The sequence below is a fragment of the Mixophyes fleayi genome, chromosome 1 (assembly GCF_038048845.1).
Source record: "Mixophyes fleayi isolate aMixFle1 chromosome 1, aMixFle1.hap1, whole genome shotgun sequence".
Classification (NCBI taxonomy): Eukaryota; Metazoa; Chordata; class Amphibia; order Anura; family Limnodynastidae; genus Mixophyes; species Mixophyes fleayi.
This window is the reverse complement of record NC_134402.1, coordinates 51279967-51304566: the sequence shown is the minus strand read 5'-3', so window position 1 is coordinate 51304566 and position 24600 is coordinate 51279967. Positions and strand designations below refer to the sequence as shown.

The 24600-nt window shown below is 37.5% G+C and overlaps 1 protein-coding gene across 2 annotated transcripts in view; it reads right to left on the bottom strand.

Moving 5' to 3' along the window:
* Nucleotides 1–24600, bottom strand: part of STIM2 (stromal interaction molecule 2) — a 76717-nt gene that overhangs the window by 33484 nt on the left and 18633 nt on the right. For both annotated transcript variants that reach the window (XM_075194761.1, XM_075194762.1), the window contains exon 2: nucleotides 16933–17063. In XM_075194761.1, coding sequence (XP_075050862.1) covers nucleotides 16933–17063 — 131 coding nt within the window. The remainder of the gene's footprint in view (nucleotides 1–16932; nucleotides 17064–24600) is intronic.

Sequence of the window (24600 nt, the reverse complement as noted above, 5' to 3'; positions counted from 1 at the left end):
TAAGATGTTAAAGATCAACACAGTATCGCTTTTCTTCTACTGCAAAAAAACAAACAAAAAAAACGAATTCACAAGACGGGTGGGCACTGGACAGAGATGTATATACAGAAATCTCCAATATATATGGTGTATTTATTAAATAAAGTGAAATCATAAAATGTGTGTTGGTACAAAGATCACCATACATCACTCTGGCCGACCACAGCAGGGAGCACCACTCTGTTATGCGTTCCAAGGAAGAAAGATCACCTCTTCTGCTTTATGTAACTCTTCTTCCTCAAAAAGCATGGCAGGGTTGTACTCATTTATGGTCCAAATAGATAGGAAATAAAGATGAAAAAACATATAGCGGTGTATTTATCAACGGTCTAAGAGCGTTGCATTCAGCGATCGGGTGAAAAAGCTCAATGTCCTTTACTAGGTACTAAAGGGCGTATTAATGATAATTATTGCACTATTCAAAAGTGGTCCAGGTGAGACATCAGCTCTATACCAATGTGGAGCATAATCATTTTGGAATTGGAGCAGGAAGTAGCTTCGAGTGCTGACCATGGTCCCCAGGTAATTTTAGTCAATTGAAAGTCTTTCAAATGCACATGGACAAAACAGAATCAAGACAGGTCAGCTGTTAAGTGGAAAAATGCATGCATTTCAGGATGCCAATTCAAACTATAAAATCCTTACACTATGATATAAGTATTTAAAGTTTCCCTTTTACAAGACTGCTCACCTGATTGAATTGCCATACGACAAACTTTCTAACAGTAGAATATATTCCATGGTTAAAAGAGAACAAAAAAACAAAACAAAAATCACATGCCTAAAAATGTATTTCACATATGCAATAGCATACTATCAAGTTCAATGGCTGAATTCCAAAATCAAAGGGACTAGATATGGCAGCCAGCAACTGATTTCGTTATGGAACAGTTTTCTAATCTTTAGTTAACACAACATTCTATATAATGCTATGCAAAAACTAATGACAAAATAATGCATCCCATAGAAAAAACATTATAAGTTTTGGGGTGGAGTGTTTTGGATAGAGATGACCCCTTTAATGGAACGTGTCAATGTGCATACATGTGACACTTAAAATTTTAATGGATGCATAACTTTTATGTATAACCATACAAACTGTATTCAGAAATCTCATGTACTAATGACTCTTGATAAAAGTATTTACATATTAGGTTTCTTCCCTTGTGAATACATCTTTAGTATTATACTGTTTGGATGCTGTACAGCCAGGATTACAATCGACTTTCTAAATAATGGACTCAAGACAAGTGTGAATCGGAGAATAAGCATGTTTGCGTGCTTCTTGCTTGACTATTTTTCTAATACACACACAACTTGTGTATAAAAAAACAAAAAACAAAACAAAAACAAACATCTCATCTGTAAGCAAGCTTGAGTCCTGTATTTTCGTTCTTGTACTTTACACAGTTCATAAACAATGTGCTCAGTCTAACACAGTGAGAAACGTGTCTAAAAGCAGTTATATTATATGGAATTTTTACATACATTTTTGCAGGCTTACTGAACCAAATCCTTATAAACAGGAATAAAGGTGCATTACTGTAATCAAATACTCTTGCACATTTTTAAATCTTTAGCAGCTGCATAAAAACAAATAGTAATCATGCAAAAATATGTATAAAAATAATAAAGAGCTGTTTCAGCAGTAAAAACAGGAAGCCATCTGACATGTACGGATTGGCTCTGTATCATTTCACCATCTATCTACTTTCTAGCTGGAGACAGAAACATTAACATCCTTCTACTGTATATAGTGAATGTACAGTGCAAGAGATTCCAGCACCTGATATCAACATGGTTATGAAAATATAGGTTATATTCAGATTTTACTATAACAGACTGAACTGCCATAACTATAAGCAGATGCCTTTAATACGTATAGCGATTAAATGAGACATTTATGCAATGTTAATTATGTCTACCGACGCAAAAAGTTAATGTGCCAAAGTACTTTTTTAACCTGAAAACAGCTGTTGTAGACATATACTCAGCGGCCATTGTTTAGCTACTCTGTAGGACCCCATAACAGCCTGAATTCTTAGTGTCATGGATTCAACGAGGTACTGGAAACATTCCTTAGCGATTCTGCGCCAAGTTGACCTGATGGCATCATGCAGTTGCTGCAGCTTTGCCGGCTGCACATTCATTCTGCGCATCTCCTATTCCACCATATCACAAAAGTGCTCTATTGGGTTCAGATCTGTGATTGTGGCGATGTCATTTAACTCATTGTCAGTTAGTTAGTGGAACCAGCTTGAGATATTGTGTGGTTTGTGACATGGTGCGTTATCCAGCTGGGAGTATCGTTTAGAAGATGGGTAAACAATGGGTCCAATGTTTGCCATGAAAACATTCCCCACACCATTACACTACCTCCACCAGCCTGCACCACTGACACAAAGTAGAATGGATCAGTTGATCATTTGCATTTTGCAATAGAAATCGGGATTCGTCACAGCAGTCAAAGTTTTTACAATCTTCAACTGTCCAGTTTTGGTGAGCATGTGCCCACTGTAGCCTCAGTTTTCTGTTCTTAGCCGACAAGAGTGGAACCCGGTTTGTTCTTCTGCTGCCATAGACCATCCACTACAAAGTTTCACGTGCTGTGGGTTCAGCATATCACTGTGGTGTTATGGTTGCCTTCTTGTCAGCTTGAACCGTCCCAGTGTTCTCCTCTGACCTCTCATTAACTAGGTATTTTCGCCCACAAACCTGCCACTCACTGGATGTTTTATGCACTATTCTCTGCAATCGCTGGAGCCTGTTGTGTGTGAAAATCAGCAGTTTATGAGCTATTTAAACCACCCTGTCCGGCACAAACAATCATCCCACATTCATTTTGGTGTTTGGTATAAACAACCTCTTGACCACGTCTGCATGCTTTTATGCATTGAGATGCTGTCACATAATAGGACGGTTAGAGATTTACATTAACGAGCAGGTGTACCCAAAAGTGGCCACTGAGGATATAATAATAAAGGGATTTTCTAATTTGTTTGTGCAAATGTCAGTTAAAGGATACAGAATATAGTTGCCTAATAAATGTGCATTGCTGATCACTTTGTGCACTTCAAATCCTGGCTGTAAAGTATTAAACTTACAGCCTCTGACAAAGTACCCGGGGTCTGGCTTCCACACATCTCCTGCTATGGAGAGATAGATATACGGTATATATATTTGCAGCACGCTATATTATGGCAGCACATATAGCATGCTATACTATATTGCTTTACCATTGTATCTCAAGACAGCGTACTTGATCCATACAGAGCTATACCAATAATATTGTTAGTATCCTTAGTTAATACATTCTACAATGAACAAAGGGGAGCCATCAGGACAAAAAAAAAAGTGGAGAACCCATTAGAGACAAACCTCTGATTCTTCCTGGGACCCACAGCTTTTATTCATATGTCAACGTCTTAAACTGTCAAAACTTGACTAAATTTTTTGGGTGGGGGTAAAGTACCTATCTTCACAAAAATATGGTACAACCCCCTCAATGTTCTCATACCTGCACAGAACTAACAAAAAATATGTCCAGCATAAACAGCCCCCAATAGTAGGCACAATTGAGTAAACATCATTTTTTGAGGTTACAGCTCATTTAAAGAGAAGCACATTGGGATAACCTACAACACAATCAATTTCCAAAATATAAATATATGAGCAGAGAGGCCAGTAAAATCCCAACAGTTTCTTTACATTTTATCAGGAGAGCGGTATAACCCTACAAAGCAAATCTCAGCTTTTGAAGCTTCATATTTAATAGTAACCAAGACCTCTAAATCTATATATTGTTAGCAGCATTAGCTGTTCTGATAAAAGGAGCTTGTATACATAAGCACCCACCATGTTAACCTCTGAATTGGGTCACTCCACATCAAATCACCAAAAAAAAAAAAAAATGTCCACAAACTACCCCCTTTCCTCATCTCAGATTTTAACGATTTTTTTTTTTAGTTGAGAAGGTCCCAAAAACCATTTCTGCCAAATATCTTGACTGTGACCATTAGTTTCAGAAATATTGATTTTTAAATGTATTCAACTATTTACTAATCGCGGCTTATTTAATACAGTTTATCTGAAGTATCACAGGTGTTTATTAAGGAATCACCACGAAATTTGGACCCCTAAGGCAACATTTTCACCCGAATATAAAAATCCAAACGAGTTCAAGTTACAACAAAATGAAAGCTTTTGGCACAGAAGTAATAACGCTAGGCTAAACATTAGATGTCCCACTTTTTTTTTTAGGTGCTTAACAAAGGTATACATTAATATCACAAATAAAAAAACCTGCACGGTAGTCTGTTTCATAGTGGGGAAAAAAAGATAATGACGTTTATATTTGATTACTCTTGTACCGCATACATAATTTACACAAGAAATCACGCAAGGTTAAAAACCATACGCAAAAAGTGAACAAAACTGAGGCAATGGGATAACCCTCCTATACTGAAACATAACAGAAACGGATGGAAAGGTGACTCCCTTTCACAACTGAAACTTTCCAGAGACAGGGAGACAGACAGAAAGACAGTCAATCATAGCAGCTGCTCCTACAAAGCGCAGATGAAGAAAAATAACTTCTGAGAACTAAAGTTTCAAACGCAAGCAGTGATTCTGAAACCTCAGTCTGCTACCATCATGAAAAGGTACTGCTGTTAACTATGAAGAATTTCCGAAAACATGCTGTAATCCTTGTCTCACAAAAAAGGAGCCAGAAAAAGCTTAAGAGTTGTGACACTGAGGTGGGCAAAAGAACATGGTGTCACCTTCATGCTGTTACTAAGCAGTGAAGCGTTTCACTGAACCTGCAGAAACAAATGAGCTGAATGAAAGTATTACAAGGCTTCATTTTACACCAGTGAAAATGCATGGGGTAAAGAGAAGATATGGGGGGGGGGGGGGGGGGTGGAGGTTACATTTATCAGGCTGTGGGTTTGAAATAGTGAAGATGTTGCCTATAGCAACCAATCAGATTCTAGCTGTCATTTATAGAATACATTCTACCATATGACAGCTAGAATCTGATTGGTTGCTATAGGCAACATCTCCACTTTTTCAAACCCGCAGCTTGATAAATTTACCCCCGGGAGGCATACACTAAAAGAAAGAAAGAGCAGGCAAGTACAGCCATTCAAGACAAGCTTACTGAAATATTGTATCTTCCTAGTGCATCACTAGAATCACCCCAGGAAGTAAGCAAATGTTCAGGTTGTGATGATTAAGAGTGTGTGATATATGAATTAAAGCTAAAGTGTGAAGAGGCGCCACGACAAAAAGTAATAAAAATATTAACTCTGGCACCAAACAGCTGGACAATTAAGCAGACTGCAGAAGAACTTAATGCCACAAAATACATAGTAAAACACAATCAAGAAAATTTAAAGCAACGTATGGCATACTGGCAGAATCTGAAAATAGAGGGAAAGCCCTTCCTGTACAAATCATTCATCAGGTTTACGCAGATGGACATTATAGAATGTTCCCTGGAAAGAAAGTTTGTTTCCGTAACAGTTCCAGAAGTAAAAAGAATTCACAAACAGAAAAAGTTACTCTTAGTAAAACTGAAAGGGCTTTAATTTGCTTTCAAAGACCGTTTTCCAGACATTCAAGTTGGATTGTCTTATACCTCTTTCATACTGCCGCCCCGGCAATATCCCGGGTTTTTCAAGCCGTGTTTTTGCCGGGGCTCGGAGCGTCCCAGCTCAGAAACACCATTCATACTGCACCTCGGACCCGGGAATTTCCCGGGTTGACCCCATTCATACTGCACAAGTCTGTGCCCTGGCAATTTGTGGGAGTCATCACCAGAGCAGTTTTCATTGGCTGAAAACATTTTTTTATTTTTTTTTAAAGTCTGCTTTTCTGCCGTTTTGTCCATAAAGATGTGTGAGTGTATCTTATAAGATATTTAAATTTTTATTGTTCCATTGTATCATTTGTAATCAGACATTTCTTCAGTGTTTCCACCAATTCCGTTCTGTACTGCTCACCGCTCCGTACTTTACTTTAGTCACCTATGTAAAGTATGTGCGACCTTTCTCTTTCGTTTGTTTCTTATAGTGTGGATGATAGAAGTAGTTGTTTCAGTCCATACTGTTGTTTTCCTATCGAGTTTTTTTTTTCCTGGTTTTATGTATGCAGTTAATGTAAATATTGTGAGCATTACAGGTCATTGCAGTGTTGATACTGTGACATCATCCTCCAGAGACAGACAGACAGCCAATCAGCTTGTTTTCTGTGCAACCCGGGTTGAAAAACCCAGGTTGCACCATTCATAGCGCAGGCAACCCGGGTCCGACCCGGGAATTACCCCTCGATAAATCCCGGGTTGAAGACCCGGGTTTTTAGACCCGGGATTTTTGACTTGTACCGTTCATACTGCACCAAGACCCGGGTCGTTTGAGCTCGCCCCGGCAAAAACCCGGGATTTTGGTGCAGTATGAATGGGGTATAAGTTGTGTCCCCTACGACAACCGTGGTGTGTTAGTGTTCCTGCAAGAGATATGCATTCTGTGTGTGTTTGCGGAACTCACCAAAACTTTAAATTATTGGTTTCTGCTCTACCACTAAAGATGGACTACAAAGACAAAACTGAAATCCTCTTTTGGTCTTCAGTCTCAAAAATTTGCATGCCTCATCGATGTGACAAAATGAGAAACTTTTTCATGATAGTGACATGGATGACGACAATTGTATAAGCAGTGGGTCCACACTGACCAAAGTAAATTGGATATAATCACTAGTACTCTGGAACAATTCTGTGAAGTTATTTGTAGTGCTGTTGGTGATACAACAGCCCATCTGTAAACAGAAAAGTCCCAGGCTGAATACCTACACCAGTTAAAGGAAACCATTCGACCAGAAACAGAAGCTATTGTGTTACTAGATTTTGCAGAAAATTATTCGTGTGTCAGGATGCAATTCAAGGATTCCACGGAGAAACTTCACAAACACCCATTTGCTGTATATTTTAGGCAAGATAATTGCGATACTTTAAAATGTGAGTCTCTGCATTACAAGTGATACGCATGACCATGTAGCCACTACTGTGCATGCCTTCATTACGGTAGTTATGAAACAATTATCGGATCTATTACCAAAACTGGAGAATGTTCACTACTTTAGTGAAGGTGCTAGTGCACAATACAAGAACTGAAAAACGTTTTGACCTTATGTTTCCATAAGGTTGACTTCAACATTCAAGCAGAATGGAACTTGTTTTGCCACATCTCATGGCAAGAGTCAGTGTGAGGGCATTGTAGGGACAGTTAAACGTCTAGCCAACTGCACCAGTCTGCACGCAGTGGAAACCCATCACACCTTGACACCGTTGGACCTGTATAACTGGGCAAATGAAAATGTACATGGCATAGTTATTTTACGCGTCACAAAGTGAAATACAAGACTGCAAAAAACCAAGCTGTATAGCAGTTTAGAAACAGCAAAGACTGTGGAAGGAACACGTACTCATCGCAGATTTCGGCCTATTAGTAATGATGAGCTACACATATATTGCTTGTCATCAGACGTCATGAAGACAGCAGGAATCATGACAGCAGTTATTGTCACTACGACCACAGTCACAAAAAATGTAGACAAAAGTGATCTGCAACCTGGCACATACATAGCAGCAGTGTACAATGACATCTGGTACATTGTGTATACTATTCAATTTAACGAGGAGGAACAAGATGTGCTAGTACACTCCATGAAACAAAACCAATCAACAAATGTATTGTCCTGGCCTTCAAGAGATAAATGTTCTGTTCCTTTTATTCATGTCCTCTGTGTAACGGAAGTGCCTACTATCCAAGAAGTACTGGGAGGGCAGTATACACTGCTGACACTTTAAGGAAAATTATAGACCAGTACAACAGGTTCCAAACAAGGGGAAAATAATGTGATTGTTGACTCAACTTCAGTTATGTTTAAGTTTTTAAATTTCATGATTTGTGTAATACGATGTATGCAGTACAACAGTAAATCGAACGTCAACTTCATTATTTTCTCTCTCACCTATGAAACAGAGTACCATGCTGATTTTCTTTGTGGTAGTAATGTATACCTTTGTTAAGCACCTAAAAAAAATTGAGATAACTAATGTTGTTTTAACCTAGCGTTTTTAATTCTTTCCAAAAGCTTGCATGATTGCTGTAACATGAAACGGAAGGCAGATACAGTCATTTGGCTTTAATTTTTGGATTTGAGAGAAAAAGTTACCTTAGGGGTCCAAATTTCGCGGTGATTCCTTAATAAACACCCGTGATACTTCAAATAAACTGGAATAAATAAGCCGCGATTAGTAAATAGTTTGATACATATGTCAGAAACGAATGGTCAGACAGTCGAGATATTTGGCAGAAATAGTTCTTTGAACATCCTTTCTTAACTAAAACAATTTAGTTAAAATCTGACATGGGTGGTGGACACCTGGTTGAACTGATGTGGAATGACCCAATTGTACGCCTTCCTTACTACAATTTTGACATCAATGGTAATTGATCAGTATACCTACATCAGAGTGGGATAAAATCATATTTATGAGAATGCATTAGTAAGAAGCAGTAACCTTAGTGAGACACTGGCACAACGGATATATCTCCTACATGTTCATGAATATTCATCCTTGAGATTTTTAATGATAATATCTAGAAGACTTTAGTAGAATTGTGTGTGGTTTACACTAAATTTCATTTTCCACACTAAAGAAATCTGAAAGTGATTAACCAATAAAAACAGTTTGTATTATGCAGTGTGGAACCAAGTGTAACAATACACTAGGACATGTTCAAGTGAGCATGGACATGAACAGCACATACACACAATGAAAACTTACTTTGTAGCTAGCTGGGAAGCATGAAAGGGAAACCAAAATAATAGTTTAATATCACAAAATGCATTCAAGTGTCATGCAGAAGCGCCTTAGATATATTCGTAAATAATGTCAAGCATTTGTAACATGGTTCATGAAGCCTTGTGAAAGTGACATTTGCAATGGTCACTAAAAAAAATAAAAATAAAGAGCTTTAGCTTAGCATCCAAATAGTTATTAAAGATTATGAAACAATACTCACTGTAAAACAGCATGACATTCTATAGAGGGACATAAATGCAGCAGAATGCAAATATTGAACTGAGAAATGGCAAAATATTTAATGGGAAATGGTCGTACACAGGAGGAGACACTAAAACTGCAGAGCCCGACTGACCCCCCCCCCCCCCTTTTTATCATGGGTTGTAACACTACACGCTTCAGTCTCCAGACACACACAAAGCTCCTAGTTGTGTTTAGGGCTCGCTCATATACCTGTAAAGCGCTTTTCAGCAGATAGTGCTTGAAAACTACATACAAAAAAAAGGATGAGTGGTTTTCTATAGGCTCACTCCAACCATTGCATTCTAAAATGTTACCGCTAGGTTTAACATTTTAGAACATGGCATAAATTATTTATTACACGTCATCAATAAATAGTTTGTATTGGTAAAGCACTATGTATGTAAAGCATTTTGAAAGCACTTGAAAAACATCTCCCAAAAAAACCAACACTAGTTTCCAAGTGTTTCACCCATTTTCTGAGGTCATGTGTGAACGAGCCTAAAATCAAATAACTTGCTAGTTTGATGCCAAATAAGTCTGAAAGAAAACATGTATCAACATTTTCAAGTTAGACAAAATAGTTTCTTTTTAGAACAATGGCACTACGAGATTTAATAACTAGAGAACATTGCTTTGATTGTTACACGGAAAGGCATTTGCAATTCAAAATGAACTAATTTTACATTAATCCGTCCGAGCGTGTGTGGCTCTTTGCCATCACCATATGCCATCAATATAATTGAATTCCCTTTACCACCTATGTTCGTACGTAGTTAATGCCATTGGGAATGTGAAAAGAATCTGGCAATTAATCAGATCAGCCTATAGGCTTCAAGCCTGTCAAATGAGGAACAGCAGACTTTACATGAGCACTGCGTACTCTGCCACAAAATGAGGCACTAGCAGAAAGTGATACAGGCGCTGCCCATTACATCGACTTTATTACAGTCTAGAGAATGTCAAAAATTCTGCCAACCATTAGGCAAGACAACTGATCTCTGACTCCCAAACAAGTGGATGAATCATAACAGTTAGTGTGAGCCGCAGCATTCTTACTGGCACACATTACTCAGAACACTAAAGAGGTGCATGATGTTTTTTAGATTGACATTAGAAAAGTCCCATTACACAAAGAAAAATGGAGAAAGAAAAAAGTAAAAAAAAAGTACAGCACATTTAAAAAAACAAAATAAAAAACAAAAACATTTATTCTGTAGTCGTATTACTACATGTACAGAAAACACAAATTAGCAGCGTCCGCTGTTACTTGCGCCGAATTGGGAGTTATACAATTTTAAAGAGCTGCATCAAGGTCTCTATGTTATTTGTAATAGTTACTGTGGGAAAGTGTTAATATTTGATCAATAGCTGAAACATTATTAGTGTTGAGGCAACTGAAGACATACAAAACTAGTTGGCATATCATACAAGTGATAATATCATTACTAAGAAATTATACAGATCAGAAATTAGGCAAAATAACATAATTCACATGTATATAGAGGTGAATGACATCACACTGAGCATAAGTTCTGTATAGACTTTACACAAACTTCGTATTCTCTAGGCATAAGAATTGCATCAATGCCCATAAAGAGGTGTAAGACTGATAAGTTATATTAATTTTCAATATTATATATTAGGATTTGATGTGGAAAACACTTTTAGATGGAAAAAAAACTAAGAATTCAGGCATCCGAGTACTTTTCCCAATATGGTTTTAGAAGGCTAGTATCATAAAACGTATTAGAACCTGCAACTTCCTACACCATGATAATCGCCATGGTTTTGCAGACTAAAATAGTGATCAATGATCCCTAAGAGATATTAACATTCAGTACACAATGGATAGTTTACAAAATAGATGAAAACCCAAAAGGTTCACCCCTCAATGCTTTCAAATAATATATCCACCATTCAGACTGCACTATAGGTGGTTTTATTAAAAAGAGAACAGGAGCTATAGTACGTCTATGTGACACGATTAGGGGACATCTTACAGTTAAAATAAAGAAATGTTTATCCTTTTCAAAGGCGCTCACTTCTTACACAAAGAAAAACAAATACTCCATTCACATACAGCAATCAGCCACTACTATAGAACCACTGACAAGTGTGGAGCGTTTATATGACTTCAATAGCAACCCGGTGATCTTTTATACATCAAAGCGCCAATGGCAGCACAGTGGCCTAGTGGTTAGCGCTTCTGCTTTGCAGCACTGGGGTCATGAGTTCGATTCCCGACCATGGCCTTATCTGTGTGGAGTCTTTATGTTCTCCCTGTGTTTGCATGGGTTTCCTCCGGGTGCTCCGGTTTCCTCCCACACTCCAAAAACATACTGGTAGGTTAATTGACTGCTATCAAAATTGACCCTAGTCTGTCTCCCTCTCTGTCTGTCTATGTCTGTGTGTGTGTGTGTGAGTGTGTGTCTATATTAGGGAATTTAGACTGTAAGCTCTGATGGGGCAGGGACTGATGTGAATGAGTTCTATGTACAGCGCTGCGGAATTAGTGGCGCTATATAAATAAATGATGATGATGATGATGTAGTGAACAATGATTATCTTGCTACAATGGCACATGTCAGGGGGTTAGATATATTAGGCAACAAGTGAACAGTCAGTTCTTGCAGTTGATGTGTTGGAAGCAGGAAAAAACTGTGCAAGCGTAAGGATCAGAGCGACTTGGGCTAAATTGTGATGACTGAATGTGTTCCCAGTATGCAGTGGTTAGTACTTACAAAAAAAATGGTCAAAGAAAAGACAACCAGTGAACCAGCTACAGGGTCATTGAAGCCCAAGGGTCATTGATGCGCATGGACAACAAAGGCTACAGTATCTGGTCCAACCCCACAAAAGAGCGACTGTAGCACAAATTGGTGAAAAAGATAATGCTGGCTCTGATAGAAAGGTAGACAGAGAAAACGGTCGCACGCACTAGACAACAAAATTAGAATGCCATAGTCACCGATTACTGCAAATAATCAAAATTTTGTATGATATGTAAGGAAGTGCTACCAAAATACATCTACAATATAATGTAAACAAAGAAGAAAAAAAAAAGGGTTTATATAATATTGGTGCACAAGAACCGATGAGGTTTAAACCTCAATATTTAACATACATAGCCTGTGAGAACCTCAATATTTAACATACATAGCTTACGTTAATAGCTAGAATTTTGGATTTAATCACACCTTTAAGTCCAACTATTGAGCAGGATAATATCCTATATATGAGGTTGTGTTATATTTATCTTGTCAGCTGGTTATTATTTCTTAAGATCAGATATTACCAATGGAATAAAAGCCATGTATGGCAAGTTTTAAGTATTTTAAACACACACTTCACTTATATTTCGCGGTCTTTTAGTAATTAATTTTTAATTGTTACTAATAAAAGTTATGTTTTACATATATTTTGATGCATATTTATTATTTGTGGGATTTTCAAATTCTATTCGTGTCAATGATTCCGAATTGACATATTATGAAACCTTACCAGTTCTTGTGCACCAATATTACATACACCCTTTTTTCTTTTCTTTGTTTATGATAGAAAGGTGTCAGAAAACACAGTGCCTTTGCAGCTTGCTGCACAGCTGCAGGCCAGTCAGAGTGTCTCCGGCTGCAAGCATCTACAATGGGCATGTGAGCGCCACAACTGAAACATGGAGCAATGGAAGAATGACTTGGTCTGATGAACCACGTTTTCTTTTACATCACGCTGATGTCTGGAAGCTGGGGAAGAGATGGCACCAGGATGCACTATGGGAAGAAAGCAAGCCAGCAGAGGAGGGGTGATGGCTCTGGGCAATGTTCTGCCAGGAGAACTTGGGTTCTGGAATTTATGTGGATGTTAATTTGACACATACCACTTTACCTAAAGATTGTTGCAGACCAAGTACACCCCTTTAAGAAATTGTTATTGCCTGATGGCAGTGGCCTCATTCATCAGGATAATGCACCCTGCCACACTGCAAAAAAACGTTCATTAAATGGTTTGAGGAACACGACATAGTTCAAGGCTTTGATTTGTCCTCCAAATTCCCCATTTCTCAATCCGATTGAGCATCTGTGGGATGTGCTGGAAAAACAAGCCAGAGCCACGGAGGCCCCACCTCGCAACTTACAGGACTTAAAGGATCTGCTGCCAACATCCTGGTGCCAGATACCACAGGACACATTCAGAGGTCTTGTGGAGTTCATGTCAGAGCTATTTTAGCGGCAAGAGGGGGACCTACACAAAATTACGCATGTGGTTTTAATGTTGTGGCTGATCGGTGTACATGCACAATTATTAGCCTTTTAAAATAGAAACCTTGAAAGAGTTGCTGACAAGGGTGTTTAATAACTAGTTTACTTTAGCAAGGGAAATGTTTGCACATACATAAACATTTGAACAGGTGTACATTATTATGTTCTATATTTGAATAGGTAAAAATGTGACCCAGAGGCCCAGTAAAGTAATCAATGGACAAAAAGATAAAAACTAAAGCATAGAGACACAGAGCCTATCGAGCAGTTACAAAGGATGGACTTGCTCTTAACACACAGGATATGTGACATAAATGACAAACAGGCAATACCTGATATTTTAAGGAGGTTTAAATTCGGTTGGAAAATGACTTTGGAGGTAAATGTATTCCAAGAGACATCACTCCTTTAGTATAAATACAGAAAGCACAATATAGTGGCTAGGTAAAATAACTAGGTTAAGCAATTTTCTGGAGCTGTTCCACAAAGTTCTAAACGTTCCAAAATTGGTGGTTTGGCCACTAACTTTAACATGCCAAGAAATTAAACAGTACCCACTAGGATATATTACTGATTTGTTGATCATTTCTCAACCTCACAAATAAAAAAAAGCAGATTAAATTTCATGTCAAAGCAACATACAAGACAAGCTACTTATAAGGTTTTACAAATCAAATGATTTTAAAAAGCAGTTTGTGATGCAGGCAGTTAAAGAATGAAAATGAGAATTTGTCTTTTAAGAATTTGATGAACCATGAGTTGATTACAATCATCATCAAGTCAGGTTGAGGCATGACAGAAGAAAGGGACATCAAATGGAGTCAAACACCAAAGAGGTTGAACGTATGAAGGCCATTTCATATACAGGTGCGTTTGACTCCTATACCAGTAGATTCCAAACTTTTTCAGTTCAAGGCACCCTTAGGGTCTCCCAAAAATTTTCAAGGCACCCCTAAGCCAAAATAATTACCAAGTAGTCCCCCGCCTTGCTTAAAACTGGCCCTGGCCGGGGCACCCCTGTGAGATCTCCAAGGCACCCAAGGGAGCCTAGGTGCACAGTTTGGGAACCACTGTCCTATACTGATGCAGGAAGACTGGCGTTGGACATCAGAGCTCTGAACCACTGGGGACATCTGTGACTTCCTGATGCCTCCATTCTCACATGCAGCCTTGTACTCACTAACAGTTACACTGGTGGACAGGCAACTGCCTGCCAGAAGATCAGAGTACACACTTGACTACTCTGGGTGGCCTTGAATATTCCCATGATTTGATTGGCTAATAAACTAGTTACATAACGGACAAGTAGGTAACAATTCAAGTTTTAATAAGGCAAGCAAACTAATACTAAAGCATTAATTGCAGTGTACAGTAGTTAACACTATTAGGCTACAAAACGGTTCTCCTCCATCCCAGTGCCATAAAAAAAGATTTTTGGATTGGACTAAAAGTTCATGATACATTAATCATGTGATCATTTACAGCCAATGTACCAAAAGCTGGCAGTTTGAGGGTGAGAGGGAGTTTGACAGCAAGCCAATACAAGAGATAACGTTAATATTTATAGATTCCCAGAACACAGCTAGCTTCATGGTGGCATGTAAAAGCTAAACTTGACGTTTGCAACACAGGTCCTTTGTTTGTATAATGTGTTATATATATATATATATATATATGTTGTATCACGAGATGGGAACTGATACAATTTAATTTGTTCTCAAATAAATAATGACAAGAAACCTGTAAGTGAATATCAAGTGCTCCTCAATCTGATAAGAGATGTTAAGGATACATTAACAGCGCAGTGTATTGGGCATACAAAACATGTTATTAACTGATAAAGACTTATTTCCAAAACAGAAATTTTGAAATCTAACAAAATAAAATATCTGTTTATTTACTAACAGAATGCAGTCTGCACCTTTAATATTAAACTCCAGGCATGTAAAACCATAAGCGCATTTGGAAGGCTTAAGCAGAAACATATTGTAGGCTTGGCAACCCACACTACAGTAATCTGAAAAGAATTTTCAATTTACTGGTCACTGCCTGCTGAGAGCAAAACATGTTAGATTGCAAGCTCTCCTGAGCAATGTCCTCTCTGTTTATGTGCTATCAATAGTGGGGGTTTTTTTGCATAAGAGACACATTTAAAAACCTTTATTTTTTAAATAAATTCTTTAGGATGTCTGAAAACAAACAGTAAATATAGAAAGACAAATACCTCAAAACAGCCAAAGAAATAATTTACATTGTAAATCTGCATTTGCCAATCAACATTATGTCCCATAGTAGAAAGGTCAATAGGTAAAATGTAGTTCAGTTGAATAAAAGCGTAGAGAATCCCTGGATCACTAGGCTACCTCATGCATATTTTATTAAAAACACACAATGTACTTCAGAGAAATGGTGGTGCTGGCAGGAGAAAATGTTCTTGGCACATGAACCTGGCTTTTATTCTCCCTGTACGTTTATCTCATGTAAGGAAGTCAGGATATATATGTCCTGAGCAGTTAAATCTGCATCCCATTCCAGCCAACTGCTTGGAACTGGGTTGTCAAGCATATCCCCCCATTTCCATTGCAATAGGAACCACTGGATGTGTGGCCAGCACATCAGTGCAACCAGAGATTTGCTTCCTCAGCTGAGAAACAGCAGCCTGAACGGACAAGGTTAAATCTAAAATAAAAAAATTACAATGCACACTTGGATTTATCCAAAACACCCCTAGGACACTGTAGCATAACACTTATTATAACCAGAAAGAAAAGTCCTATAGAATGTAAAACTTACAAAAGTAGTATATTTAGATAATATCTTCAATTTGTTTTATTTTTTTAAAAAACTAGTCAATTCCAAAATGCAACTTCATCACTACAGTATTCTAAACCAAAGATATTAATCTAATGAGACACTACAAGAAAACAGTTCACAGGGAATATTCCTAAAACACAAAGACCTGTTAGCAGAAAATGTCACACATTAGTGATTGCAATTACACAGGGATCTTCTAGCTAGAGATTATATTTAGCAAAAACAAAAGTGACAACTTGAACGGCCAGTCTGTACAAAATTACCCTGCAGTCTTACCAACCTTTTCAGCATTAAGTGTTATACATTTAAAAAATAAATGAACAGTCCCTGAACCAAATTTACATTTTATGCAGTAAATTATTCCTAGCGATTTTTGCTGGAAATGAAAAAAAATATATATATATATTTTGAGGTATGATCACAGTCTGTTTTACACAATAAAATACTAGTTGTATATCACAGTTAATGAAAAAATGTAAAGTACATTAACTTTGTCACTTTCTGGCACTGATAAGTCAAGTCTTAATATGACCAATATGAAAAAATATATTGTAATCCTAGTAATGATGTCGCAGGTAAAAAGAATGATATATTGCACAACTGTTTAATACATGGGTGGTGTGAATTCTTGTATAAGGTATATATAGAATATGTCACAATAGTTGAAAATATATTAAAAAGTGTAATAAAAACGCTCTCTTTGGAGCTCACCTCAACACTTTCCTCCACTTCAATGCCACCATCGTTATCATCATCCATTTGTTTGTGAATTGTTCGGATTGCTTCCAAACTGGAGTAGTCCTCTTCTGTAAGACACGGCGGGCTCAATGAAATTAAAGGATCTGTAAGGATATAAAAATGAAGCCAAAGATTTGTATGGGCAACATCACGAAATTGTGCTCTCATACTCCACACATATCAGTTATTACTGCTCAATATGCAACATACAAGAGTCACACTAAATTAAAGTACCTAACATATTTAAAAGCTACTAAAGCTGGGTACACACTACAGAAAATTAATGCAGATGCAATTTCTGTAACAATTTTACCAACGACAAACTCCAGATGAGCATGCAGATTTTTGTGCACCTACAGTCATGGCCTTAAGTTTAGAGAATGACACAAATATTATTATTCACAAAGTCTGCTGCCTCAGTTTTTATTATGGCAATTTGCATATACTCCAGAATGTCATGAAGTGATCAGATGAATTGCAATTAATTTCAAAGTTCCCCTTTGCCATGACAATGAACTTTATCTCAAAAACAACATTTACACTGCATTTCAGCCCTGCCACAAAAGGACCAGCTGACATCAAGTCAGTGATTCTCTCGTTAACAAAAGGTGAGTCTTGATGAGGACATGGCTGAAGATCACTCTGTCATGTTGATTGAGTTAGAACAGCAGTATGGAAGCTTTAAAAGGAGGGTGGTGCATGAAATCATTGTTCTTCCTCTGTTAACCATGGTTACCTGCAAGGAAAAACGTGCAGTCATCACTGCTTTGCACAAAAAGAGCTTCACAGGCAAGGATATTGCTGCTAGTAAGATTGCACCTAAATCAAACATTTATCAGATCATCAAGAACTTCAAGGAGTAAGGTTCAATAGTTATGCAGGCGGCTTCAGGGCACCCAAGAACATCCAGCAAGCATCAGGACTGTCTCCTAAAGTTGATTCAACTACAGAATCGGGTCATCACCAGTGCAGAGCTTGCTCAGGAATGGTAGCAGGCAGTTGTGAGATGCATCTGCACGCACAGTGAGGCGAAGACTTTTGGAGGATGGCCTGGTGTCAAGAAGGCCAGCAAAGAAGCCACTTCTCTCCAGGAAAAACTTTAGGGATAGACTGATATTCTAAAAAAGGTACAGGCATTGGACTGGTGAGGACTTGGGGTAAAGTCATTTTCTCTGATGAATCCCCTTTCGGACTGTTTGGGGCATATATAAACTGTTGTCCGGAGAAGGAAAGATGAGTGCTACCATCAGTCCTGTGTCATGCCAACAGTAAAGCATCTTGAGACCATACATGTGTGGGGGGGGGTTGCTTCTCAGCCAAGTGAGTGGACTCACTCACAATTTTGCCTCAGAACACAGCAATGAATAAAGAATGGTGCCAAAACATCCTCCAAGAGAAACTTCTCCCAACCATCCAAGAACAGTTTGGTGATGAACAATGCCTTTTCCAGCATGATGGAGCACCTTGCCATAAGGCAAAAGTGTTAACTAAGTGGTTCGGAGATCAAGACATCAAAATTTTGGGTCCATTGCCAGAAAACTCCCCAGACCTTAATCCCATTGAGAACTTGTGGTCAATCCTCAAGAGGCAGGCGGACAAACAAAAACCCACAAATTCTGACAAACTCCAAGCATTGATTAGGCAAGAATGGGCGGCCAGTCAGTCAGTATGTGACCCAGAAGTTGATTGACAACATGCCAGGGCGATTTTCAGAGGTCAAAAAAAGGGTCAACACCCTGCAAATATTGACTCTTTGCATAAACTTAATGTAGTTGTCGATAAAAGCCTTTGACACTGATGAAATACTTATGTTACTTCAGTATACCATAGCAACATCTGACAAAAAGGTCTAAAAACACTGAAGCAGCAAACTTTGTGAAAACAAATACTTGTGTCATTCTCAAAACTTTTGGCCAAGACTGTACACCATTACTGTACACATTTACCTTCAGATCTGCATTCTTTAGCTTTAGGTCAAAAATATATAAAATTACCATACAATGATTATATCAAAATATGCAGATAACCAAAATAAGAACTTATGTACTATTAAACCTAATTTATAATTTGTAAAAGAAATGAATCACAAGCAAGGCCTAATGAGAGCTCCTGCCCAACATTACTACAAGTGGGGCCAGGAGAAATGGGGCCTGATAAATAATTCATATTACCATCAATGCACAACGATTCAGGGAAAGTGAGCCCAGCCATATTGTCAGAGTGGTTATTAGATTTACATTCTGCTTTCCATCCCACTATACAGCACCAACTCCAAAATTGCAACAACTAAAATATCTGTCACTCTAGTCATTTTGCAGTGGTTCCATTAGTGAAGTGGAACCAGCACAGAGCAGCGTTTGTCCAAATCCAATTTCTATAATGTTCCTCAATATTCTACAGTCACATTTGCTACATAAAAATACGGCTCTCGAGTAGTTCAGAAGTTTGCGGACAGCGGAGACATTAAGACATATATTCCATTTCAGTCTATGGTTGCCCAAGGGACCACAAATCTATACCTATTGATCTATTACTCTGCCAACTCTGTGTATGTTAAAGTTCATGAGTCTATCAGGAAAAGACTGAAGAATATGGCTTTCATTGAGGTACAACCACAAGAATGCCCCTTCTCAAAAAGCTAACATAAAAATCCCAGTACAGCTTTCTATTGCAAAGCAGCCTCTGGAGAGACAACCAAAGGGGAGTTTATCTTAATGCACAATGCAATGTTTAGTAGAAACCACATACAGCATATCATAAAAACTTCACACCAAGGTGGTAATGGGTGATTACTTAAGGTTATTTTGCAGCAACAGGACCTGTATGCCTCACAATAATTGCCTCCATCATGAACTCTTATTTATACCAAAGTAATCTAGAGAAAAATGTAAGGCTGTCTGAAACTTAAGCTTGTCTGACAGTATCATGCAACTGAACAATGATCGCAAGAACACTAGTACATCTATAACTGAAAGGGAAAAGAAAAGATTCAATGTTTTGGAAGTCTAGGCCTCAACCCAAATGAGATGCTGCAGTGGGAGAGCTGTGCATAAACAAATGCCCTCAATCAATGAACTGAGACAGAGTTGGAAGGAAGATTGGGCCACAGTTCCCTAAATGCAATGTAATAGTGAACTCATGCAGAAAACAATAAGGTGTACTCAATTGAACACAATTGCCCTTTATCAAGAAACATTGATTTTAGTGCCCAGATTGCCTTGTTATGTATCTCCCTGCTGTGAGATATAATATATATATATATTTATTTAACATGATGCGTGACAAGGGAAGACTCATAACTTGAAGGCATAAAATAGCTCTTTAAAACAGTTAGAAAGTTTTTGCTAAGTCATCTCGGCTAACTTCACATTGGCAGATCACGTTCACACCTGCTACTAAGCTTACAGGTGTTTGGTTTCCCATTCAGTTAGAAAAGTACACAAAGATTTTACAAGCATTACGCCTCATCTACTCTAAACATTTTACATAGAGAAGATGAAGGTGTCACAAGAATTAAAAGTCTGATAGGAGAAAAGATTCAACAGAATTTGTCATGCAAGGAGAGGAGTATCCTGAACAGTAACCGATATGGACAAACTGGATCCAACAGCGGTATGCTGCCAGTTACTATTAGAACCAGTTTACATTCAATTTAAGAGCTAGCAAAAATTGAGACCAGCTGTAGTGTCAAGAATCCTGAAGATCCCCCTCTCCCAGTTGTAGAGTGAATAAATAAAACCGTCCTTTAACACTTCAACAAATGTTCTTTAAAAACAAAACAAAAAAAGATGTATTGGTATCCCTCTACTCAGGAAAACAAGGTATATAAAGTATGAACAAAACATTTAAAATCCAAATAAATAAAATCTGATAATGTTAGTATTTAAATGCCAATATAAGGTTAAATGCTACCAAAAAAAACGCTCACTGTAAAGTTCTCGAGTAGAGTAAAAAAGTTATTTCTGGTGAAGCAGACATATTGTAAGTACCGTATGTGAATATGGGTCTGATCCTTATGGCACAAAAGCTGGCCATTAAAGGGTTAACTGATCTATAAACAAGGGAATTTAAATGCTGGCATTATAGTTTTCTGTTAAACTTGTCTACATGCTATGAGACATTTGTGACAACGTGCTGACACACACACCCCGTTGCTTTTCCTCCGAGCAATCATATCCAATCAGATCTTACAATTGAAATGAGGTATACAGGGTATCATATTTACAACTCAAATGTTTTTTTTTTTACATATAAACAGAAACAATAAAATAAAGCAAATAAAAATAATGCATTAACATGGCATTATATCTGCAGGAAAGCATGAGCCAAATTGTAATTCTGCTGCAATAAAATATAAACAAAACTGAATGAATTAGTGGTTAGAGCCACAAATTGGTTCTCAAACATCTGCTAAAGGATTCAGACAAGTGCACAGCTGCACCATTTAGCAGGACAACTGTATCTAAAAGAATTCAGAGTTTCATACCAAGTTAAGCGGCTTCACCACACACATAATGAACACATTATTCTGGATAACAAAATATTTATTGTTCAAATAATAGACTGTTCCAGTTGCCAAATAGTGGAGGGTCTCAAACAAATACATACAATAATGAAAAGGAAACCAGCTATGCAAATTCTGTTCATAAATGAATCGTACAGCTTAAATACAACATTGCTTGACTTCTTTTTTTCATCTTCAATATATATCTCAGCATTTCCTGTGCAGAGTTCTCTCCCACCAGCATTACATTAAAGTTCTAAGCATGTAAAGGCCAGCACAGGAACACCAAGCACTGTGAACCAAATAAGCATTTCCGCATTTGGTAAAGTACAGTTTTACAAAAACAGAAAAAACGCACAAGATAATTATGAAAACTTGGTCAAAATAGATGGTAAAACTAGGACAATTGACTGCACTTTTCACAAGTGTGCAACAAAACAGTTACTGAAGCTTGAAAAATATATTTGGAATATACAATATACATTTATAAATGTGCAATACCTTTAGAAGTTATGTATATGGACAGTATGGTGGCACAGTGGTTATCACTGCTGTCTCAGTGCTCGAGTCATGGGTTCAATTCCCAGAATGGCCTCATCTTAGTGGAGTTTGTATGTTCTCCTCCGGTTATCTCCCACAAAAACCATACTGGTAAGGAAATTGGCTGCCAGCAAAAAAGGATCCTAGAGTGTGTGTGTGTGTGTGTGTGTGTGTGTGTGTGTGTGTGTGTGTGTGTGTGTGTGTGTGTGTGTGTGTGTGTGTGATAAAGAGTTAAGTCTGTAAGCTCCAATGGGGAAGAGGCTGACACAAATGATTCCACAGAAAAGAAGCCAAGCGCACCCAAGATGGCTACAACAATGTAATGTGCTTTGAATCCTATTTGGAGACAGGCACTTTATAAATTATAATTAATAATGAAACAAGAAACCGATTGACAGGCTGCAATGTGCTTGTTCTAAACAAAACAAAATGAAAACACATATTACTTAAACTAAATAAAATTACCACCATAAATATATTAAAATTCAAAATATATTTTATTAAAACACAAACTTTTACAGATGGATTCCCTTTTAAGTGCACTATAGGCTTAATATACAACAGATTTTCTATGGAGTCCCTTTTGTCAATCCACTTGGACTTCGGTTAATATATGAATTTTATATTGTAATATGTCATTTGCCCAGTATATGTTTTCAATCAAATATTTTTTGAATTTTAAATAAAATTACACACATACATATATATATATATATATATATATATATATATATATATATATATATATATATATATATATATATATATATATATATATATATATATATATTGATATTTTTATTCAGTTCTGGCGCTGAAGAAAGCGAAAATGTCATGCAATACCAGTGATATCCAACTGCTTTGCAAGTTTTGTTTTACTATTTTGGATCAGGCTACAAAATGACATTTGTTTGTCTGGCACAAGTCTACATGCTGATGAAAAACTTAGATTCAATGACTTCCTCTTTCATAGTTAACATGCCTCACGAAATTGCAAGATTATATATGAACAAATGGTATTTAAACAAATGCAAGAAGATCAGTAGAAGTGTTCAACCGATCTGCGTAGGTTGCTATACAAAGACATGAAAGGCACACCTTATCAGAGCATGTTTAAGCCTTTAAATACCTAACATTTCATTACAATAAAAGGTCCTTTCATTTATATACACCACCATTCTTGAATATATGCAATATCAAATCACAGCAAATAATGCACCACTCAAAATGTGATTTTATAAACATTTATTGTAAGGAGGACATGCAATGGTACTCCAAGCCAAATAGGCCATAATGATAACCTGTTCCCTTCTACCACTTGCTGTGAACTTATACAATGATTGAGCAATTTCCATTTCTGTGTTTGACAAGGAGTGCTGGATCTTTTACTGCCATTTCAGATGTTCCTGGGGTACCTCTGGGTAAATTAGCTCTCCGTTTAAAAACACATAACTGTATGACCCAATATAAGGACTTTCATTGTTTATAGTTAGGTCCAGTAATAGGAAGATTGCCTTGACATGGTGGGTGAATGATCATATTTGCAAATGTGTTTAACAGACTCCTGTATTTTATGTACAAATAGAATAGCAGCTCTATTACTGGTTCACAGCAGTGTGCTGGGGGATTTCTCTGTGTATGGCTCTTTCTAGATAACATCTCTCCTTCTAGCACCTGCTGTGAATTTATAAACTGATAAAAACTTCCATTTCTGCACTGTGTTGTAATTGCCAATATTTACACTGCAGGTTTTTGTGATGCCAATTGTGACTGGTGTTTGAATCGGGGCTGTATTTGAAGATTAAGTCATACCAAAACTATACGTTTTTATTTTGGTGGAGTTAGCGTTTGTATATTTGAAAAAAAAACAAAAAAAACTTCATAATACTTTCATTTGAAACACTGTTCCCCAGATCTGCAGGAGTTTCAAGTTGGTCAAACAGATGCTCAATCGTCATAAACTTTATGATTGTGAGAGGAGAGTTCAATTGGCTGCGTTACTCAAAAGTAATTTTACCTGGATTTCTGCTTGCAGCTCCATGAACCACCAGCAAAAAAAAAAATCAGCGTTAAAAATGACTGTACCAACAGTAATAATGCGCATTACTACCACAGTAAGGGTAATAGTGCGCAAGCCGTGTTACTTTCAAGAGTAACATGGCCAACTGAATTCCCCCTATGAATGAAAGTTTGGGTGCAGTATAGACAACTAGAAAGCTTGGTTGAAATAGGCCGAGCAAAAAGCTTAGAGGGAAGAGCAGCACTGGACCAATAAAGCCATAGGGGACACTGGCAGATCCAGCGAAAGCCTATATGACACTAAAATAAGGCAACTGCTGCCCTCTGCATGGGTATCTCTTCGTCTCTATACGACACCCAGTATAAGTGCAGTCCCCGCCATGAGGATCCATCACAAAAAAAACTAAATACAGAATTGTGTACAGAAATATATGGTATAGTCCAGTGTTTCCCAAACCCAGTCCTCAAGTACCCCTAACAGTGCAGGATTTCCAGGTCACAAGTGAAATAATTATACCACCTGTGGATCTTTCAAAATGTATCAGTCTGTAATGAATACACCTGTGCTCCAGCAAAGA